This window comes from Nematolebias whitei, chromosome 13 (assembly GCF_014905685.2).
Source record: "Nematolebias whitei isolate Nwh7 chromosome 13, NemWhi1, whole genome shotgun sequence".
In the NCBI taxonomy this organism is placed as follows: Eukaryota; Metazoa; Chordata; class Actinopteri; order Cyprinodontiformes; family Rivulidae; genus Nematolebias; species Nematolebias whitei.
The window spans coordinates 35,723,939-35,747,497 of NC_056510.1; the positions used below are offsets into that span (position 1 = coordinate 35,723,939).

General features: G+C 42.1%; 1 protein-coding gene across 1 annotated transcript in view; it reads left to right on the plus strand.

Annotated features, from left to right (window-relative positions):
• The window catches only part of vwa8 (von Willebrand factor A domain containing 8), a 152,043-nt gene extending 129,653 nt beyond the window's left edge, over positions 1 to 22,390 (plus strand). The window contains exons 42-46 of the mRNA XM_037686695.1: positions 5,278 to 5,403; positions 5,783 to 5,941; positions 8,709 to 8,807; positions 9,614 to 9,852; positions 22,229 to 22,390. Coding sequence (XP_037542623.1) covers positions 5,278 to 5,403; positions 5,783 to 5,941; positions 8,709 to 8,807; positions 9,614 to 9,852; positions 22,229 to 22,337 — 732 coding nt within the window. The 3' untranslated portion in view covers positions 22,338 to 22,390. The remainder of the gene's footprint in view (positions 1 to 5,277; positions 5,404 to 5,782; positions 5,942 to 8,708; positions 8,808 to 9,613; positions 9,853 to 22,228) is intronic.
• The last annotated feature ends 1,169 nt before the right edge of the window (positions 22,391 to 23,559 follow it).

A 23,559-nucleotide genomic window follows, 5' to 3' on the forward strand; every position in this document is an offset into this window, starting at 1 on the left:
TGTCAGGAGGGCTGTGATCAGTCTTACATCGGGGAAACTAAACAGCCACTGGCCAAAAGGATGGCCCAGCACAGAAGATCAACATCATCAGGCCAGGATTCTGCGGTCTACACTCATCTCCAGGCCAGCGGTCACTCTTTCAGGGATGAAGATGTGCACATCCTGGACAGAGAGGAACAATGGTTTGCGAGAGGAGTAAAGGAGGCCATCTCTGTGAAAAGAAACCGTCCATCATTAAACAGGGGTGGAGGCCTACGTGTTCAATTGCCCCCCTCTTACAATGCTGTGATTGCTAGTATCACTCAGCCCTCTGTGAATAGTAAACAGCCATCAGTGTGCTAATGATCCATTGTTAGGCTGATGGTCCTTCTTGAGCATATGATCAGCTGGTTTTGGTTGTCAGCAGCAAAACTGGTTGATCCACTCCGAGAAGGTGCTATTTAAGAGACTGAGCTGAATACAGCACCTCAGACTGAGGAAGTCTCTCGGATGAGAGACGAAACGTTTCTACATTTTTTGTTGTTTTGCTTTGTTTTGCTTTGGTTTTTTTTTTTTTTGAATGTCCAGAGGACCAGATTTAACTTTTTTAGATTTTTCTACCTGGATTATTGAGCATGCATCAGGATAAGATCCTAGTAATTTATCACTTTTTTAAAATGACAGCCACTGATGGTCAGACTTTAGCGCCTGTTTTAATGTGGTTTCATTCAGAGTTCAAATTCAAATAAAAAATTTGGGATTTAATTTCCCACAAAACTCAATAAATATGATCAAAACATTTTTATAGACTACTGTTAAGATTACTTTGTAAATAAATTATGTAACTTTGTAACTACAAACCGGATTCCAAAAAAGTTGGGACACTTAACAAATTGTGAATAAAAACTGAATGCAATGATGTGGAGGTGCCAACATCTAATATTTTATTCAGAATAGAACACAAATCACAGATCAAAAGTTTAAACTGAGAGAATGTATCATTTTAAGGGAAAAATCTGTTGTTTCCAAATTTCATGGTGTCAACAAATCCCAAAAAAGTTGGGACAAGTCCATGTTTACCACTGTGTGACATCCCCCCTTCTTCTTACAACACTCAACAGACGTCTGGGGACAGAGGAGACCAGTTTCTCAAGTTTAGAAATAGGAATGCTCTCCCATTCATGTCTAATACAGGCCTCTAACTGTTCAATCATCTTGGGCCTTCTTTGTCGCACCTTCCTCTTTATGATGCGCCAAATGTATAGGTGAAAGATCTGGACTGCAGGCTGGCCATTTCAGTACCCGGATCCTTCTCCTACATAGCCATGATGTTGTGATTGCTGCAGAATGTGGTCTGGTTTTAATTTTGTTGAAAAATTTAGGGTCTTCCCTGAAAGAGATGACGTCTAGATGGGAGCATATGTTGTTCTAGAACCTGAACAAAGTTCTCTGCATTAATGGTGCCTTTCCAGACATGCAAGCTGCCCATGCCACAAGCACTCACGCAACCCCATACCATCAGTGATGCAGGCTTCTGAACGGAGCGTTGATACCAACTTGGGCTAACGTCTGAGCTTGTGAAGCTTGCTTAGAAATGGCTTCCTCTTTGCACTGTAGAGTTTCAGCTGGCAACGGCGGATGGCACGGTGGATTGTGTTCACTGACAATGCTTTCTGGAAGTATTCCTGAGCCCATTCTGTGTTTTCCTTGACAGTGGCATTCCTGTTTGAGGTGCAGTGATGTTTAAGGGCCCGGAGATCACGAGCATCCAGTAGAGTTTTACGGCCTTGACCCTTACGCACAGCGATTGTTCCAGATTCTCTGAATCTTTTGATGATGATATGCACGGTTGATGATGATAACTTAAAAGTCTTTGCTATTTTACGCTGTGTAAAACCATTCTGGTATTGCTGCACTATCTTTCTGTGCAACAATGGTGGAATTGGTGATCCTCTTACCATCTTGGCTTCTGAGAGACACTGACACTCTTGAGAAGCTCTTTTTATACCCAATCATGTTGTCAATTGACCTATCTAGCGTTAATTGGTCTTCCAGCTGTTCATTATATGCTCAATTTCCTTTTTCCAGCTGCTTATTGCTACTTGTCCCAACTTTTTTGGGATTTGTTGACACTGTGAAATTTTGAATCAACATATTTTTCCTTTAAAATGTTACACTTACTCAGATTACACTTTTGATCTGTCATCTATGTTATATTATGAATAAATTTTTGACATTTGCCATTTTCACATCATTGCATTCAGTTTTTATTCACAATTTGTTTAGTGTCCCAACTTTTTTGGAATCTGGTTTCTAGTTATTCCCCAGAATTGTTTTGTTACACACAAAGTTCATTTAGAAAGTCTATTTTATTTTATTTTTTCCTCACTGGCTCTGTAACGAGGCGTACACATTCTCTTCCCTCTATCTGTTTTCCTCCTGCTTTTTGCTCTCTGTCTTTGTATTGTAGCTCCTATTTTTGCACATCTTCTGAAATGAAAACTAATGTTTTGAACTGGACTTTCCACACAAATGACAAAATCTTTTCAGCAAAGCGACAGGGTCCTGGAGAACCCTCATCTGCTCGGACGACACGCATGCAGTTGGATATATCTCTGGGGAAGTGGAATGTGATGTGTCTACCGCTGCTATCAATTGAGGACACCAAAATGCATATAATTGGATTTATGATAACAGGTTTCCTGTTTTTGGAATACTCTGAATCCTGGTTTATCAACGTACAAAGAAGACGGCCGCAGCTATTTTTTCCCTCGTCAGGCTGCTGCCTATGTGAAGGTTTGGTTCGTGTTTGGAGGACTTAAAATCAGCTGATTTGCAAGCTAAACCGTAAGATGGAAGTGATTTGAATCGCAGGCCGCCTGCAGTTTTGGGACTCGTCAGCAAGAAAATTACCTTGAAGAGGCTCATAAGCACGGACCAGTAGAATGCACCCTAATCTGGCCATTTCAGACCTTGGAATTATCAGTACAGACTCAAGGCTGACAAGAAAAATAGTCTGCCTGAATAAATCAACAATTGTTGTTATTTGAATCTGACTCTCCAGTTGACCTCGAAACAGGCCGACTTATCAATTTCTCCTGAGAAATGTGTAAAATACGGAAAAGCTTTGTCTGGCCCCCCAAACCCCCCCCCCCCCCCCCCCCCACACACACACACACACACACACACACACACATCTTCTGTGGAGTATCCTGATGCATGCTCAATAATCCAGGTAGAAAAATCTAAAAAAGTTAAATGTGACATTCAAAAAAACAAAACAAAAAATTGTAGAAACGTTTTGTCTTTCATCCATTCATCATCTTCTGTGGAGGTTAATCAGAACTGTGCCGGCTGGTCATCATCATCTTATCAGGACAATTTTGTAATGCCACTATCCTCTCCTCATGGCTTTGTCCCTTTTTTTCCATCTAAAAATATATTTTGAAAAGGATAAGAAGGCCACACTTTATAGCAGCAGTTACGTGCACTCTGCCCATATTTCGGACGACTGTACGGACATATTCTTGTTGCATCTCGGTACAATGATAATAAAGCTTATTCTGATTCTGAACTGCTACTCTTAAAACTTTAGGCTACATTTTTTTCTGCCACTATTAGAAGTCCAGTTCTATAAAAATAAATATACAACTTTCTCTTAATTTTGATCCAACCCTTTTTGTTCAGGCTTACCCAACTTGAAGTCAAGCACCTACTCTTCATAGTGACAATTAAAACAAGTTGTCCATTGTTTGACCTATGATCATACAAATTTCATAACGGTAAAAGTGGGTGTTGTCCCTTAGGAGCCCTCTGATTAGCTGGTTAACTGAAATATTAGGAGTGGTGACAGAAATCTACATTGTTGCGTTGTCTCAATTTTTTTGTTATAATTTCCACTTTTCTTCTTTTGTTTGAGTGTTGCTGGATGAGCAGTTCAGTTTATTTCTACAGCTCCAAGTCACAACAGAAGTTGTCTCAGGGCACTGAACAGAAACATTCACATACATTATAAAAGACAATTAGTTAAAGTTATGTCTAAGGAAGCAGCAGGTTGTGTTCAATCTTCACTTTGTCGCAGTCTCCCATCCTGAGCAGCTCTGCTGTGCGTGTGTGTTTTCGTGCAACGAGCAGTCGTGCACCAGTGATTACAGAGCAGCGTCACCAAGCTTTGCTCTATTATTCTCCTGTCCAGGTGGGATTGTTCCTGGGTTTCCATACAGGTGTTCACAGCACAGCTTTAAAAATTAAGGAGAACTGTCGTTTGTTTTTGTCCTTGTTGCCCTGGGATGTGTTTTCACTGTAAAGCTGGGCATTATTCCAAATCAGTCAGGAGAGACATCATTAAGTCATGGTATTTTTACCATACCTGAAGAGTGATTGAAAGAGTTGTTCATACCTGTTCAAATATACAAAAGCTCTTTATCGCTCAGAGCTTAGCACTAGATTGATGTCAGAATTGTTTCCATCTGCCAGAGGAAGTTTACATCTCTCCTCTCAACAATAGAATATTTCTCCTGATGTTCTCCTTTGTTTTAGAAGTGTTGTTTTATGTATTATTAGTTTTAGAAATATTTTGTTCTTGTTGTTAGTTTTTAACTAATTTGAAACTTAATCTCCAAATTAGGTGTTTGCTCATTTCAGTCTCAAAGCGATGGTTACATTTTATGTTTCATTTCTAGTCACAGATTAAATAAACGTGTGTGAACAGAACACAGTATTTAGAAAATACAAAAAATAAAATTGTGTCATTTCTTACAGGGGAAAAAAAGCATGATTTCACATGTGAAAATGAACTAAGTTAAGTCAGTTCAAACATGGTTTGCATCTTTTCCCTGAATATGGAACAAAATTCATGAATGTCGTGTGGAAAATCCTATTTTTATTTGTCAAAGTATGTTAATGTGTAAATGCATGTTTTGCACGTTTCTTGTGTGGTTTTGGAACATTTACAAGATGTGAGCACTTGAGTAAAACATGCCAAATTCCTGTTTGTTTTTTTAAAGAATTGGGTAATGCGTTCTCTTTTTTATTTAGTTGTCATTTTCATACTGTTGTTCCTTGATTTTTATTTAAATTGTTTGTGTTGTGAGGTATTCAAAAGTGATTTTATGTCATTCTGATTTATGAATTTGTTCTTTTGATGTATTTTTCAAACATTTTCTGCCATGTTTTATTGTTCCTTCTTTATTGTTTATATGTTTTGCACCCAAGATTCATCTTCGAGTGCCTTCCATCTCTTAGTCCTAATTACTGAACAATGGTGCATCTGTGTGTGGGCATGTGTGTGTGTTTTAGGCTAAAGGGAAGGAGAGGCAATGGATAAAGAACCAAGCTATGGGAGAACTGGATGATGCTAAAATAATTGATGGACTAACTGGAGAGAAGGCCATTTATAAACGCAGGGGAGAGCTAGACCCAGAGGTGTGTTTATGTTTTTACTACAGTCAGTTCTTTTATTCCTAATAGTTTTCCCATCAGCCTAGTAGTTACAAATGCATCATTTCAACCACTGTATATCTGTCAGATATTATGTTTAAACAAAGGTTTTTGTGATTTTTTTTTTTTTTTTACACCCTGTTTTTGTTCAGACACAAACAATTTAGAAATGTCTTCTGCTCTCCTTTATTGTTGAGTAAGCTAACAAGAACTACATTGAAAACATTACACCACGTTTTACACTCATAGCCAGAAAACAAAAACAAAAGTCAAAGAAACCAATTTAAAGTACCTCCACTGTACCTACATTTTATCTTTCGTCCTTTTCTGCTGGTAATTTTTGTTGATTTTTCTGTCTTTACAGCTTGGAAGTCCACAGCAGAAACCGAAGCGTTTGCGGGTGTTGGCTGATGTGTCAGGAAGCATGTACCGCTTTAATGGCGTGGACGGCAGGCTGGAGCGCTCAATGGAGGCTGTGTGTATGGTCATGGAGGCTCTGGAGAGCTATGAGGATAAGTTTAAGGTAACATCATCACAAAAACAACTTTTCCATGTGACATTAATTAAATTTTACTTTTGAAAGGCAGGTTCAGCAGTCATAACTTCACTTTGCAAAAATACTGTTCAGCAGAAAACAGCTCCCAGAGGCACTAGAGCACAGCACGGCATTGATCTGAGGGAAATGTAGTCCGTCTGAGTGGTGATAACAGTACAGTTAGAGGCTGAATGAAAGAAAACTACAAAATGGCAGCGCGTGTCAGAACGATTATTTTTTGTCATTAACGTTTTCACATCCACATGAGTTCTGTACAGTAATATTACTATACAGTCCACAATCGTGTGTAAAAAAAAATTGCAATGTTTTGGATGGAGTGTATGTCCACAAACCGCGACAGAGCGAGTCCACGAAAATCTAGCAGTGAAGTAGCAAGGAATATGTGTATATATATATATATATATATATATATATATATATATATATATATATTTATAAGAGAGAGAGATGGTTATGTCTGTTTAGATATACATTTTTAGATGTATAAATAAAATGCATAACACCTGGTAATCTTTTTATGTTACCAAGCTTCTTTTCAGGAGACATCTAGAAATGTGTCTGCAATATGAGTGGAAGGCAGACAGACATCTTGGCCCCTAGTGACACTTAACTCATCCTTAAACTGATCTCATGTTCCAAGTTACGCAGGCATTTTTGTGTGCCGCATGTGTCAAACAGGTCACTTTGCATTAAATGTTTTACAAGAACATTTGATAAATAAGACAAACACTCTTTCAGTGTTTGGTTATGTTGGCTACATTTTTGAAGTGTGGGTGTTATGTTATTTTATTTTAAAGTCAAATTTATGTTGGAAAATGTGTGTGAGAAGAGTTGGCCTCCTGCAACATTAGCCCTGGGAATTTGTCACTTTGTAGTTACGTGTCATATTTATGACTGTCTACAGATGTCTGCTCAGTCCAAAAAGGGAAGAACACACGTATGTCAGCAATGTAGATTTAAATTATATTAGTGTTTTTGTTGGTTTATGTTTTGTTGATGTTTTTTGAAAAATGCTTTTCAAGTCGTAAACAGTTGTGAATGAAAAACAACTAACTTATATGTTAGTTTAACATTTTTTGAATACTCAAACTGCCAGAGTCATAAATGCCCCAAGCACATCCTGTATGTAATAAGTACCCTCTAAAGTAGCTGTGAAGCCCAGAGTGGCAGACTGAGCCTGGCTTTTTTAGTCTGGTTATGACAGATGCTCCGTGGGGACCATCATCTGACAGGTTAGCATATGACAGCAGGAAGGGATGTCCATGTTCAAGTGTCCCTGAGCAAGACACTGAACCCATCATTGCCTCCAGTGTGTGTCCCTTCAGTGTATGAATGTTCTCTAAAGCACTGATTAGTCTCTATAGATGTTATTTATTCAGATAAGTGTTGTAGAAAATGTAGCAGAGTACTGTAAAAAAATGTTTGTGGCTAGGGTAAATGAGAGCACAGATTGTGTTGTAAAGTGCTTGTTGTAACTCTGGTTGGATAGAAAGGCACTTCATGTGTACAGCTCATTTACCATTTGTTCATTTAGGACAGTGGTTCTCCAACAGTTAATGCCACGTTGGAGAGATAAAAGTTTTTAACAACAAACATGGCATTTTATCACAGCGATTTGGGCTTTGTGCTATATCTTCATTGTTGCCTATTTTTACAACAATTTTCTGCTCAAAAGATTCACCTTTTTTAAGAACTTGAGTGGCTTACCGTTACCTAGATGTAATGTTTCAATGTGTTTTTTTTACCCTGTCAGCTGACAGTTTTCAGACACACAAATTATTTTTGTTCTCTTGTTCCCCATCACGGATAATACAGTTGGACTGGAAATACCCTCTGACCTTCTCTCCGTCCAGGTTGAGAGCATAATAACTTGAAAAATAAGTGAGGTACCAACTCCCATTTTGGTGTTTGGCTATATCTAGTTGTAGGAAAGTTTATTTTTGAAAATTGGATTGTCACGTCAAAGTCTAAGATGGCTGCCACCATATATGTTTATATGTAAAACTTGTGAGCTGGATAGCTTGAAATATAAGCAACAAGCTGACGTCCATTTTGGTGTGTGGCTGCATCTAGGCATAAGAAAGGTCACCATCAAAAATTGGGTTGCCATGTCAAAATCCAAGAATGGCCACCACCATATTTAAATGTAAACCAGCCACGCCAATCATTTTAAGAAACTATGCTTTTAGTTTTTATATTGCGTAAAAGTAAAGTTCCCTCAAACGATGGAGGTGGCTCTTGGGGTGGCCAAAAATTAATCTTTGGGGGCAAAGGCCTACCTGATGACATGGTTACATTCACACTTGCTACATTATTTCTCCAATAAAGAGAAATAAAGTATTTGTTCATCATCTATCTTAATCATGTGCCGTCTGTAGAATAAGGACGCCACAATGTCCAACATGTGGTCAATCAGTCGCCATGAAAAAGAACTTTGTGCAACACAAAAATAAGTCCCAGTTGCATCTCTTTTAAACATTAGTTCAACTATTGTTTTACATCTGTTTTAGGGCCAAAGATAATTAGGAATGTTCATGTGCATGTTCATCGTGGCACTGCCCCCCCCCCCCCCCCCCCTTAGAGGTTGTGCCCCACAGTTTGAGAACCACTGCTTTAGGTCATTTTAATGTGAAGTGACATAAATGTTGTGCAAACATTTGAATTATTTTTGGTGCCTCCTCAAGCCATCAGTTGTTCTTTCTTTGTGAACTTACTGTTTGTTTTCTGCTTTCAGTACGACATAGTTGGCCACTCAGGCGATGGTTACGACATCGAGCTGGTCACAGCAGACACAGTGCCCAAGAATAACAAGCAGAGACTCAAAGTCCTCAAGGTACACATTCAGAGTCAGTTCCCTTGAATAATGTATGACAAAATGTGTGAAAAAAAATATGCAGGAAAAATGGTTTCTATGTTTTTTTAATGTTTTGTTTTTCTTTTTTGCTGTGCCATGTGGTACAAGTACACAAATTATCATAATTTAAACAATCAATGCATCTATCTGTAAAATGTAAAAATACTTTATGTAAAACCTAATATAAGTCATTAACTGAATATAGTAAAAGCCATAATTAACACCTGAAGTTCCAGTCACCATCATGTCTTAGTATTTATATTACTGAAGTTTGGATGATATAGATATATTTTAACATCTTACAGCAAGATCGGTAACATTTTTTTATGATGTCGAAGGGTCTTTGTGAGACCAACTGTCCATTTGAAGACCCAACTAAAGTTGAAGCCTCTTAGTTGTTCCAACTGGTAGCTCCTGTTCTTTACCAGCTTGTTTTTGGTTCTTCTTTCTTTGTCCAGTTATGAGATAATTGTGTAATTATGATTATTTAGGATAATCTTATAAATATTCATATAAAACAGCTCAGAAAACTTAAAGAAAAGTTTTATTATACGTCTTATTGTGTCATAATGCTGACAGACTTTAGTTGTTATATTATTGCACCAAACTCACTGTGTGGACTATTTCAAAAACACAAAATTCATATAAGCATGTGTTTATGTTCTTGCATTATTGTCAAATATAAGGGTTATTTTATAAATGATGCATGCATATCATGTAAGCATTTAATCTAGTCTCTGCTTCAGACTAACATAATAATGTTGTTTTTTTGCCACACCCTTCAGACCATGCATGCCCACGCTCAGTTCTGCATGAGTGGTGACTACACTCTGGAGGCAACACAAGCCAGCATCAAGGAGATTACACAAGAGGAGGCTGACGAGCATTTTGTGATTGTTCTGAGCGATGCAAACTTGGAGCGATATGGAATCCGTCCTGAGCGCTTTGCCCAGGTTTTGACATCTGATCCACAGGTCAACGCCTTTGCCATTTTTATTGGCTCCCTCGGTGATCAGGCTGAAAGGTGAGAAGACTGAGACTGGTCATCTTCCTGGAGTTACATAAAGAAGATTTGAGAGGCAGGTTAAAAAAAAAGAAAGCTGAAGACAAAGTGGCAAAGATAAATATTAAGATAAATATAAGACAAGGAGACTTGGAAGTAAAGTTAAAAAGTATTAAATCATTTCTTGAAGAAATACTTTTTTTTTTCATTCAACCTTTATTTATACAGGCTAGTCTCATTGAGCCATGGGGACTCATTTACAAGAGGGACCTGTTCCAGACAGAACTTATAAAGTACAGACAACGATAACAATAAACAATGACAACAATAAACTACAGTGAAACTACAGTTAAAATAAGAGTAGTGTATAAAACAATAAATCAGGGTGCCATAAAACAGGGTAAAATACTAAAAACAAGAACATATTTGCTTTGATTTTTCTATTGACATTATCAAATGTTTAAAACCCCTTCAATAAATCAAGGAGGACAAGTTCAGTTCCTGTTCCAAGGTGTTCCAGGTTGCAGGAGCAGAGTAGGAAAAGGCCTTTTTGCCAAGTTCAGTCTGCACTGAGGGAACGCTGCAGGTAATGATGGCCTGAGAGCGCATGTTGTAACTGCAGTGATGGCGTGACATGTGGGAGGAGATATAAGAAGGTAGCAGACCCAAGGAGGGATTTATAGATGAAAATGAACCAGTGTGAGAGCCTTTGTGTAGATAATGATGACCATCTGACTAAGGAGTACAGAGTGCAGTGATGGGTATAATCGTTACAACCAGTTATGAATCTTAGTGCACTATGGTAGACAGCATCCAACATCTGCAAGGAGCTGGCAGGGGCATTCATGTAAATAATGTCACCATAGTCAATGGCTGGTAGGAAAGTAGCGGTTACGAGGCGCTTTCTGACATTCAGAGTTAAGCAAGATCTATTTCTGAAAAAGAAACCCAGTTTAATTTCAGTTTCTTTATCAAGTTTTCAATATGTGGTTTAACAGAGAGATGTGCATTGACCAAAATTCCCAAGTATTTGTAAGATTCTACAAACTCAATAGGAACACCATGCATGGATGAGACAGGAGGAAGAGTTGCTGGCACCGATTTTCGGTTGGAAAACAATATCCTTTGGTTTTGTCAGCATTTAGCACCAGCTTGAGATGGAATAAGTCTGACTGAATGATGTCAAATGCAGACTGTAGGGGAAAACCTTGGCAACTGTGTTAGCTCGGCAATAGACAACAGTGTCGTCCGCATAGAGATGCAAGGATGCATCAGGAATGTTTTGACCTACATTATTTATATAAATTGTAACAAGAGTGGGACCTAAAACTGAGCCTTGTGGCACACCATTGGTGACCGTTAGGTAGCTAGATGAAGTGCAGTTATGTCAAACACAAGGCCTCTGACCTGAGAGATAGTTTGAGAACAAGCCAACAGTGTGGTCTGAGAAGCCAATATCTGAGAGCTTGTGGCATAAGATGTCATGATCTACAGCATCAAAGGCTTTGGACAGGTCTAAGTAAAGTGCAGCACAGTAATCCTTAGCATCCAAACTTCAACAACATCATTAACCCTCCTGCTGTGTTCACCTCCCGCCCCTTACTTTAGTGTTCCCGGTCAAAATTGACCAGTCTGTTTTAACTGCTAAACTTTTAGCGAAGCAGTCCTTGTGCTTTGTTGTTTCCTGAAACCAGATTGGAGAGAAGATAAAATATTAAAAGAGTCCAAATACTTCTTGACTTGAGTATTTATCAGTTTTTCTAAAACCTTAGCTAAAATACAGAGTTTGGAGATTGGTCGATTGTTCAATAGTGGGGTCTCCTCCCTTCAATAATGGCAGCACAAAAGCTGTTTTCCAAGTAATAATAATGCCACTTTCTCTTGAAAAACTACAGACTGTACTCCAGACACAGAAAACTAAGGTACTACAGACGAATAAATTTGTTGAATCTCCTTTACAATAATCCAAAAAATTATGTGATTTGAGGCCAAAAGCTCTGTTTTTGTATTATCAGTCCCAGGAACTTTTCCTGGAAACCTTGGGGCTTGTCAACATGCATTTTGATGAACTCTTATCTGGCTTTTTTTGTGTTTTTCTGTTTTAATAGAGCCCTCCTATATCTTATTTCATGAAGCCCATTATGATTGAAAATGTGATTTATGGTGCAATCAGAAAGTGATGTGTTGGAGATCAGCTTGAATGGTTTTGGATGATTTTCTTGATTCTTTTTCTGCCATCCACATCATCTGTCTTGTAAATCTGGGGTTGCATTTTTTCTTGCATCCTTGTTCTGGGAGGCTGGCTACAATGCCATGTACCTTCTACTGTTTGATTATATAGCCAGCTGTGATGAGAGGATTATGAGGCTGTTTGGAGATGGTCTAGCATTTTACTTTCTCTGCTCTGTGTTCAATGTGATGCGCACAACCATACCAAGCTGCCCAGTGGCATTTATTCATTCATTCATTCATTCACTCATTCAACCTTTATTTATACAGGTTACTCTCATTGAGCCTAGAGGACTCATTTACAAGAGAGACTTTGTTTTAAACAAAGAACACAGATGACAACAGTAGACAATCATAAAAAAAGCATATAAAATGAAAAGTAAATGGAAGAAAAATAATATAAAAAAAAAGAAACAAAAAAAAGCTAAATTATAAAGCAATAAAAAATACAAAAACAGGAACATGTCTGTTTTGTTTTTTCCCATGAACTTAGCAGATGTTTGAAGCCACTTAGAGAGGTTGTGGTCGAGAGCTTCAGATCTTTTTCCAGGAAACAGGAGCAGAGTAGGAGAAGGCCCTTTTGTCTAGTTCAGTCCGCACTGAGGGAACACTGCATGTAATAATGTCCTGAGAGTGCACGTTGTAGCTGCACTCACATGCACGGCTGTGGCTGAGTGGTTAGAGCAGTCGTCCTCCAATGCAAGAGTTGGAGGTTCAACTCCACAAGCCATCACATGTTGAAGTTTCCATGGGCAAGACACTGAACCCCTCATTGCCTCTGATATGTGTCCCATCTGTGTATGAATGTGATGAAGCTCTGATTAGTCTCTAGAATGATTTGTTCAATTGGCTTTGTAGATATCTAGTAGAGTGCTGTATGAATAGGTACAAACCGGATTCCAAAAAAGTTGGGACACTAAACAAATTGTGAATAAAAACTGAATGCAATGATGTGGAGGTGCCAACATCTAATATTTTATTCAGAATAGAACACAAATCACAGAATCAGAAGTTTAAACTGAGAGAATGTATCATTTTAAGGGAAAAATCTGTTGTTTCCAAATTTCATGGCGTCAACAAATCCCAAAAAAGTTAGGACAAGTCCATTTTTACCACTGTGTGGCATCCCCCCTTCTTCTTACAACACTCAACAGACGTCTGGGGACAGAGGAGACCAGTTTCTCAAGTTTAGAAATAGGAATGCTCTCCCATTCATGTCTAATACAGGCCTCTAACTATTCAATCGTCTTGGGCCTTCTTTGTCGCACCTTCCTCTTTATGATGCGCCAAATGTTCTCTATAGGTGAAAGATCTGGACTGCAGGCTGGCCATTTCAATACCCGGATCCTTCTCCTACGTAGCCATGATGTTGTGATTGCTACAGAATGTGGTCTGGCATTATCGTGTTGAAAAATGCAGGGTCTTCCCTGAAAGAGATGACGTCTAGATGGGAGCATATGTTGTTCTAGAACCTGAACATAGTTCTCTGCATTAATGGTGCCTTTCCAGACATGCAAGCTGCCCATGCCACCGCCCACCTCGGTCTATGTATTTCATAAATGAGTTTTCTGACTTCTTGGCTGAAATCACACCAAAATATGAGCATGTTTTCATTATTGGGGACTTTAATTTGCATGTGTGCTGTCCTGAGAAGCCCTTGGTTAAGGACTTTTCTAGATTTATTGGACTCATTTAATTTAACTCAGCATGTAAACTGTCCCACCCAAGAGTGTGGACATACACTGGACCTTGTTTAAACTCATGATGTGACTGTTAATAATCTTGTTATTGGTGATAATGTTTTCTCAGACCACATGCCAGTCCGGTTTGAGTTCACCCTCCCCCATCTAATTCCTAAGTCATGCATTCCTGCACGTAGGACTCGGACCATTAACCACTTCACTGCCGCACGTTTCACAGATGTTTATAACTCTGAAATGATAATTCAGGCCCCAGTGTTTCTCACCACCACTGAGGAGCTGACATCCCAGTTCAACTCTGTCTGCTTAAAGACTATGGATCATGTTGCACCTGTTAAAACCAAAAAATCAAAGCAGAACCTTGGCTGAGTGACGTCACCAAGGCCGTTAGGCAGCAATGTAGGAGGGCGGAACGAAAGTGGAGGAAAGACAGGCTGCAGGTCTCTTTCCAGATACTTAAAGAGAGTTGGCGCCATTATCAGAAAGCAGTAAAAGCTGCTAAATCAAAATTCTTCTCTGATATAATTACCTCAAACTCTCACAACCCACATGTCCTCTTCTCCACCCTAAACTCTGTTCTCCACCTCACTGAACCATCACCTCTGCAAGCCTCGACTGAGCTGTGCGACAACTTCTTACATTTCTTTTTGGAAAAAATTGCGACCACCAGGGCTCTCATTTCCCCTCCAACTCATGACCCATCCATCCCACCTCAATCTGTAGCTCCTTTTGACCATTTTGAACCCATCACTCTATCTTCTCTAGAGCAGGTCATGTGCAGCTTGAAACCTTCTGGCTCCCCCTTTGATGTGGTCCCCCCTCGACTACTAAAGGAGGTGTTTCCAACTCTAGGTCCGTCCATTCTTGATATAGTAAACAGTAGTTTATCCACTGGCATGGTGCCAAAATCCTTTAAACATGCTGCCGTCCAGCCTCTCCTGAAAAAACCAAACCTTGACCCCTCAGTCGTTTCCAACTTCCGGCCTGTCTCCAAACTCCCATTTGTTTCTAAAGTACTGGAGAAAATAGTCGAGTCCCAGTTGAAGTGCTTCCTGGAGGATCACGTCATCTTAGAGCTTTTCCAATCTGGCTTTAAACCTCTCCACAGCACTGAAGCTGCCCTGCTGAAGGTCTTTAACGACATCTTCAGATTCACAGATACCGGTGATTCTGTGCTGCTTGTCCTGTTGGACCTCACAGCCGCCTTTGACACCCATCGACCATGAGATCCTCATTGCTAGGTTGGAGCAGTGGGTGGGCATCACAGGATCAGCCCTCAATTGGTTCAGATCTTACCTCGCTGACAGATCCTTTTGTGTCTCCATCAAGGATTGTAGTTCCGCAGAGGCAGAGCTTAAATGGGGGGTTCCGCAGGGGTCTATCCTGGGTCACCTCCTATTCTCTTTATACCTGCTGCCGCTTGGTGCTATTTTCCGGAAACACAACATGCCCTTCCACTTCTATGCCGATGACTGTCAAATTTACTTCCCCCTAAGACACAATGGTACATGCTCTATTCAACCGCTGCTCAACTGCCTGGCTGACATCGGGGACTAGATGGCTTTAAATTTCTTGAGTTTCAATGAAAAGAAGTCTGAAGTCATGTTGTTCCCTCCCAACGACACGATCACAAACCACTTCATCGACCATTCCGCTCTAACCCTGTCAGAAAAACAAAGAGTCACTAATCTGGGCGGGATAATGGACCCTTCCCTGAAGCTTAACAATCATGTAAACATGATTGTAAAATCATGCTTCTTCCAACTGAAGCGGCTGTCTAAACTGAAGCCCATATTGTCCAAAAATAACCTGGAGACAGTAATACATGCATTTATTACATCTAGTCAGAGTCGGAGTTTCTTTATTGTCATTCGCACCTCATGTGGTACATGTGGTGGAGCGAAATTATGTACACAGGGTCCCAGTTACATCCAACAATAAAATGTATAAGAAAAACATTAATAACATCTAAGATATGAACTAAGAAAAACTTCAACTAAATATACACTAAGCACTCATAACATAAAAACATTGAACATCAGCACAAACATGAACATGAGTCTGTGTGAGCAGATGAGCATGAACACATCAACATTGAAACAGATCAGCAGCAACATGAAACAGATCAGCAGCAACATGATGTGATTTTTCACAGTGATATTCTAGTTAGAGATTCATGAGTAACAGCCTCCGGGTAGAAGCTGTTCCTCAGTCTAGTGGTTCTACACTTAATGCTCCTCAACCTCCTTCCTGAGGGGAGTGGGGCAAAAAGTGTGTGTGCTGGGTGAGTGAGGTCCTTCATGATACAGGTAGCCCTATTCCTGCATCTCGAGGTGTAGATGTCTGTGATGGTGAGGAGGCTGACTCCGACAGACTTCTGTGCAGCCTTCACCACTCTCTGCAAAGCTTTTCTTTCTGCAGCTGTGCAGCCTCCATGCCACACGTTGATGCTGGAGCACAGGATGCTCTCCACTGCACACCTGTAGAAGGAGGTGAGGACTGAGCTTCCCAGACCAGCTCGCCTCAGCCGTCTGAGGAAGTAGAGTCTCTGATGAGCTTTCTTGATCAGGCTGGTGGTGTTGTTGCTCCAGCTGAGGTTGTCATTCATGTGTACACCCAAGTACTTGTAGCTGGAGACCACTTCCACCGCAGATCCTTTTATGTTCAGGGGGGTGTAGATGTTTTTGTTCCTTCTGAAGTCCACAATCATCTCAGTCTAGCCTTGATTACTGCAATTCGCTCCTGTTTGGTATCAGTCAGACCTCCATTGCACGACTACAACTGGTCCAGAATGTACCAGCCCAATTTTTAACTAGTACAGGCAAAAGAGAGCACATTACACCAGTTTTGGCCTCACTGCACTGGTTACCGGTTCACTTTCGAATCTAGTTCAAAATACTCATGTATGTCTACAAAACACTGAACAGTTCCCCCCCCCCTCCCCCATCTCTCTGATTTGCTACAACCATATGTCCCACCACGCCCCCTGAGGTCAGCGGACCAGTTGCTCCTCACAGTTCCAGGAACTCGTCGTAAGCGCAGAGGTGACAGGGCCTTCTCTGTAGCAGGACCAAGACTCTGGAACGAGTTACCTCTGTTTTTCAGACAGGCCCTCTCCCTCTTGGTTTTCAAGTCCCATTTAAAAACTCACTACTATTCAGGAGCTTTCAACACCAGATGATCTGTGTTTTGATACTGTACACTCCACACTGGTTTTGTCATCATTATCTGCATCGTTTTTATGTCTATATTCTGATTTACCTCATTTTGTATTTTGCTTTGTGTGTTACCTGTTGTTTTGTCTGTACAGCACTTTGGTTGGCTTTGTAGCTGTTTTAAGTGCTTTATAAATAAAGTGGTATGGTATGCCACAAGCGCTCATGCAACCCCATACCATCAGTGATGCAGGCTTCTGAACGGAGCGTTGATAACAACTTGGGCTATCCTTGTCCTCTCTTGTCCGGATGACATGGCGTCCCAGTGTTCCATAAAGAATCGTGACACATCTGATCACAGAACAGTCTTCCATTTTGCCACACTTCATTTTAAATGACCCCTGGCCCAGTGCAAACGTCTGAGCTTGTGGTGCTTGCTTAGAAATGGCTTCCTCTTTGCACTGTAGAGTTTCAGCTGACAACGGCAGATGGCATGGTGGATTGTGTTCACTGACAATGCTTTCTGGAAGTATTCCTGAGCCCATTCTGTTATTTCCTTGACAGTGGCATTCCTGTTTGAGGTGCAGTGACGTTTAAGGGCCCGGAGATCACGAGCATCCAGTAGAGTTTTACGGCGTTGACCCTTACGCACAGCGATTGTTCCAGATTCTCTGAATCTTTTGATGATGTTATGCATGGTTGATGATGATAACTTAAAAGTCTTAGCTATTTCCGCTGGGTAATACCATTCTGGTATTGTTGCACTATCTTTCTGCACAACACTGGTGGAATTGGTGATCCTCTTACCATGTGGGCTTCTGAGAGACACTGACACTCTGAGAAGCTCTTTTTATACCCAGTCATGTTGTCAATTTACCTAATTAGTGTTCATTGGTCTTCCAGCTGTTCGTTATATGCTCAATTTACTTTTTCCAGCCACTTATTGCTACTTGTCCCAACTTTTTGTGGATTTGTTGACACTGAAATTTTGAATCAACATATTTTTCCTTTAAAATGTGCTATATATATATATATATATATAAATACAGTCCATTGACCATTTACGTATAACATATAGGAGGAGATGTATGAGAGCAACAGACCAAGAAGTGATTTAAAGATGAGAATGTACCAGTGGGAGACTCTGTATGAAGTTAATGATGGCCAGTTAACCAGTGAATGCAGGTTGCAGTGGTGGGTACGGTAGTTACAGCCAGTTATGAATCTTAGCGCACCATGATAGACAGCATCCAACATCTGCAGGGTTCTTGTAGGACGTTCATGTAAATAATGTCCCCACAGTCACTGGAGGGATGGAAAGTCACAGTTACAAATTGTTTCCTAGCATTCAGAGTTAAACAGGATCCATTTCTGAAAAAGAAACCCAGTTTAACTTTCAGTTTCTTTACCAAGTTTTCGACATGAAGTTAAAAAAGAGGTGCGTGTCGACAATATAACCAAGTATTTGTAGGAATCGACAAACTCAATAGGAACACCATTCGAAGATAACGTAGATGGAAGGACTGCTGGAACAGACTTTCTGTTTGAAAACAACATTCTTTTGGTTTTGTCAGCATTTAGCACAAGTTTGAGACGGAACATATCTGACTGGATGATGTCAAAAGCAGATTGCAAAAGCTGGAAAACCTTAGCAACTGATTTAGTTCAACAATAAACATCAGCACAGAAATGTAAGGATGTGTCAGAAATTATCTGGCCTACATTACTTATGTAGATTGTAAAGAGGATGGGTCCTAAGACTTAGCCTTGTGGTACATCTTTTTTTTTTTCCTAGATGGCCTCCTTTCTCCCCTTACAGCCATCCTCTCCACACCATTATTATGAAATATTTATTCTAGTGATTATCTAGTGTAGGTTTTTTTTTTTTTTTTTTTTTTTAATAGGATAGAAAGAAAGAAAAGACAAAGTAAGACTCCAAAATATAAGAAATATACACAAAGAGAGCACACGGCAAAACACCCGGCCACTGTCTGTTCACCTGCAAAGAACATGACAAAACACAGCAACAAAATACATATGTATAAAGAACTTAAAATATTCATGGCTTTGCAGTAAGTTTCCATAAATATATATACCCATACCTACGCCTATATACATACATACATACACATGAATATACATTCACATACATATCTATATATCTACATATAAAGCCTACATAAGCATCCCTGCATCTATTTGTCTGTGGTTGTGAGCATGCATAAGTGTATAAGGTTTTTCTAAAAGAACATTTAATAGTAACCGTGAAGCAGCAGAGACCCGACCCCCAAGGCCAGAGGCAGACGAAAAAGGGGGGGACCAGAACCCAAGACCCCAGGAGGGACCCCGACCGCCGAGCCCCCAGAGCCACCCACACAGGACGAACCACTCACCCACCCCCAGATCGGACCACAGGGGAGAACTGGAAGATCCCCACCAGCGACCACATGCAGTGACCCCCCGGGGCCAACAGCAACAAACTCATAGGCCCCCGCCGCACTGATGCAGTTCCAGGCCCGGGCACCGAGGCCCGGGCACCGAGGACTCAAACCACCCAGGCCAAGGCCTGACAGGGCCAGAGGACCCGAGCCCCACCAGGCAGACACCAGGCCGAGCCGACACACGCCCAGGCGCCCAGCCCCCGACACCAAGGGCCCCAAGCGTGCCGGCAGGCAAGGGCACACCCAACCAGGGGGCCGCGCGATAGGGGCGCGATGCCAAGCACTCCCAGTTGTATCAAAGAGGGGGCAGTCCGAGTCTCAGCCTAACAAATACCCATTCATACACAGACACAATCACACAGTCCCAGCCTCATTCTCACACTCACTCACTCAAAGACATACAATAACGATACATTTCATTCTTATTCCCGATACGCACTCTATACCCCCCAGGTCCAAGACATGTACCCGCCCTCTACAGGGGGCAGCCCATGCCCAAACCCAGGAGGTAGACCTATTCATTCTCGAGCGGAGAGGAGCCAATATCCCAGGCCTGGCCCAGGCCATGCCCAGCCGACAGGACACCCCCGGCACGAAGAGGTCACGCCACCGACCACCCCCACACACCGCCAACAACCAAGCACGCGCCCCCAGCCGACCGCCCGCCAGGCCCCAGCAGCCACCCCGGCCAGCGGGCCAACCATGGCACCCAAGAGCCAAGCTCAGGGGATCCAAACAACCCCAGGGAGAGCACAGCGCCAGCACTGCCCACGGCAATCCCCCAGACCCCGAACCCCCACATAGTCCTGGTCAACACCCGACGGCCTGCCCTTCTCCCGGACCCCATCCCTGGAATGGCAGTTAGGGAACCAGGGGGTAGGAAAAAAAAATAAAATAAAGAGAATAAGACCCCGACACATACACCCCCGCCCCTAGATGTGCTGTTGATGTGTGTTGTTGTATAGTGCCATTAAAAAGGAAAGAAAAGAAAATTGAGTCCCAGGTGGCTATGGTCAACAGAGATGTAAAATTGTTGCAGCACACCCGAGCCCAAACAACCCTAAATGTGTGGAACTGAAATGAAGAGGTTGGAGGTGCATGGTGAGGGATGGGGAGAAATATAAGTGTAAGAGCAAATGCTCCCACAGGGAGTCAGCTCCCCCACTGACTCAACAGCCCCCCCCCCCCCACACACACACACAGTTCCCCAAGGTCCACCCAGGGATTGAGGCCAAGACACCTCTCCATCTGGACCGACCGCCAGGCCCGCTGAGCTCCAGACCAGAGAGGGACAGAGCCCCAAAGGCCGCCAGTAGCAGTACCAGCGGCCCACACACCCGAGGGCCGCCAAGACCCCCACAAACCGCAGTCAGCCCACCACCAGATAAAGCCAAACCCCACCATGACGACCCGGCCAAGAGCGCCCGCCCAACCGCCGACAGAGCCAGGAAGCACCGGGAGCGAGCCCCCATCACAGGAAAGGGGCCAGCCAGTCGGCCATGCACAGTCCCGGGCCGCCCCCAAGGACATCCACCCAGTCCCCACCCCAGAAGAAATACTACACCCACCCCTCATTCGGACACCTCTCAAAACACATAGCACACTAGACACCTAGGCTGGGTCAAACTACCCCCTCTTAGGGGCCACTGGTCACGCCCCCAAACACCCAATCGCCCAGCCCATGAACCCACAACCCACCAGCGAGCCGAAGGCCCCTGCCCAGAACCGGGCACCAGAGCGCAAGCCGGCCCAGAGCCCGGCAACCCGCCCGCCAGAGCCCAAGATCCCCGATCCTCACAGGCCCAAGCCCGGGGGCGACAAGCCCCCAGAACCCCAAGCCCCTGCGCCCACCCCGAACCCACCCTAGCACAGCCAGGCTACCAGAACGGTGACCCACGACTGCCGCCACAGACCACCTGAGGGCCCGCATGCAGCCACCAGCAGACATCCCCCAGAACCACCCAGGCCCTCCCCAGGGCGAAAGCAGTGCCCTCCTGCCCAGGTACCTCCAAGAGCCCAGCCCCCGGCAACCCCCCCCCCGGCGCCCCAAACCCATACACCTGCCTCCACATCAACCCCAAGGCCCCACAAGGTCAGATCCCAGACTACCCACCCTCACTATGTAACAGAGCCGATCTAAGGAGCCCAGAGAGATTTATCCGATGTGTCGGCAGATGCTGTTTCAAGACTTATATGATCTAACAGAAGATTTTTATACTGATTAATGCTAAGATTATTTTTATTTTTCCAAATCAGGAGTATGGTTTTCTTTGCGATGCATAAGGCAGTGAAAATCATGCAACATGTATTTTTTTTCCATTTTTTCCATAGTATTGTTGTTTAGTTTTATTGAAATTAAAAATATTTTTTTCTCACCATTATTTTTCCACTATTTGTTTGTCCATAAATTAAGTAATGATTTTTATCAGTGGAAATGTCTTCCAATAATTGGTTAAAGGACTGTACTTATATAGCACCTTTCTATCTTATCGAGACACTCAAAGCTCTTTACAACATAATCTGTGTCCTCATTTACATATTCATACAGAACTCCACTAGATCTATATAAAGATTAATCAGAGCTTTATCACATTCATACACCGATGGGACACACATCGGAGGCAGTGGGGGGTTCAGTGTCTTGCCCAGAGACACTTCGACATGTGACTACTGGTGGAATAGAACCCACAACTCTTGCATTGAGGACAACTGCTCTAACCACTCAGCTACAGCCGACCAGAGTCAACCACCAAATAAGCCTAAATCTGTAATGCTTTAGTTGTTTTTTGTTTGTTTGTTTGTTTGTTCTTTAGGGGGAGGGGGTTGTGGTGTGTCCTCATTTAATCTCAAACCTTTCTTCCTTTGTTTTCAGACTCCAACGAACCCTTCCAGCAGGAAGATCTTTTGTTGCCATGGATACCAAACAGATCCCTCAAATACTGCAACAGATCTTCACATCCACAGTGCTCTCCAGTGCCTGATACAATCACGTGTCTGGCACCTACTAACAGAATCAAAAACTCTTAACCCATTCTCCACATAAGATCATACACGAGGTGTATAGAGTGTGAAGACATGACTCAACAGCCTTTTAGTGTGTCACGAAGTTGTGACAGTATTTTGTTTGCATAACTTTTAGAAGCTTTGTAGTGTCCCCCAGAACAGATGCTGAACAACGCTGTCTCATACACCTGTAATCTTACTTACAATGTTTGTAGAATGACGCACACTGCAGTGGTGCTTGCCTGGAGCTCATCTCAAACCCCATTTAGGGATCAAATACAGCCAAGCCTATTGTTCTTGATTCAGTATTAGTCCAACATTACGCCAAGTCACACACACACACATCTGTTCTATTTTGGCAGCAAGAACATCAGTGGAAAGAGTGAAGAACTTAACAAAGGCTTGCTTAATTTAGATTTCCTACCCGTTTAACATCTGTCACATAAAAAAAAACACTTGCAGGAAGACACAAACTTCTCTGGATTTGCTGAGCACCAATAACTTTGCTCCAGTGGAATGCTGCAACTGTAATCGGGGTATTTCCCACCTGACTGCACACGCTCGTTAAAGGTTGATGCTGTTGCACAACCCCCTGCCATGTATGTCTCTGCGTGTATGTTGTTTTTGTACAGTATCTGAGTCAACATGCACAAGCCCTTTCCTTCCTGGCTGCTAAACTTTGTGATGCCTTGTGCACTCACAGTCCTGCAAACAGTCTCATAACACCTTTCCTTGCCAAACCCCACCCTCCCATTTCTCAATACCAAACACACACAAACACATTTCAAACACCTCAAAGCTACTGTATGAAAAGAACTAAGGCTTAGTGTGTTCATCCAGTGAAGAGGATAAGTGTCCTTAGTCAAGTGTCACATGCACCAAACATAATATTAGTTTTTTTTACTGAATGTCATAGTGCTATTTCACAGAAAACTTAAAGCTGGGACTTATACACCCTCTGACTGCCTCAGTATAATTTCTGAATGCTTCAAGGGAAGTTAAAGCCAACCCACCCTGATCCATCTTTAGGCCACAAAACAAGAAACGGAGCCAGAATGATCGCTATGTAAAAAGGTAAGCCGACTTTTTTGGCTTACCACAAAGTCGGCTCATCTTATAAAGTGATGTTAAACGATCTGTGGGACCACCTGGCTGTAGGAATGAACAACATCATGTTCATTATAGAGAATGACACACAGT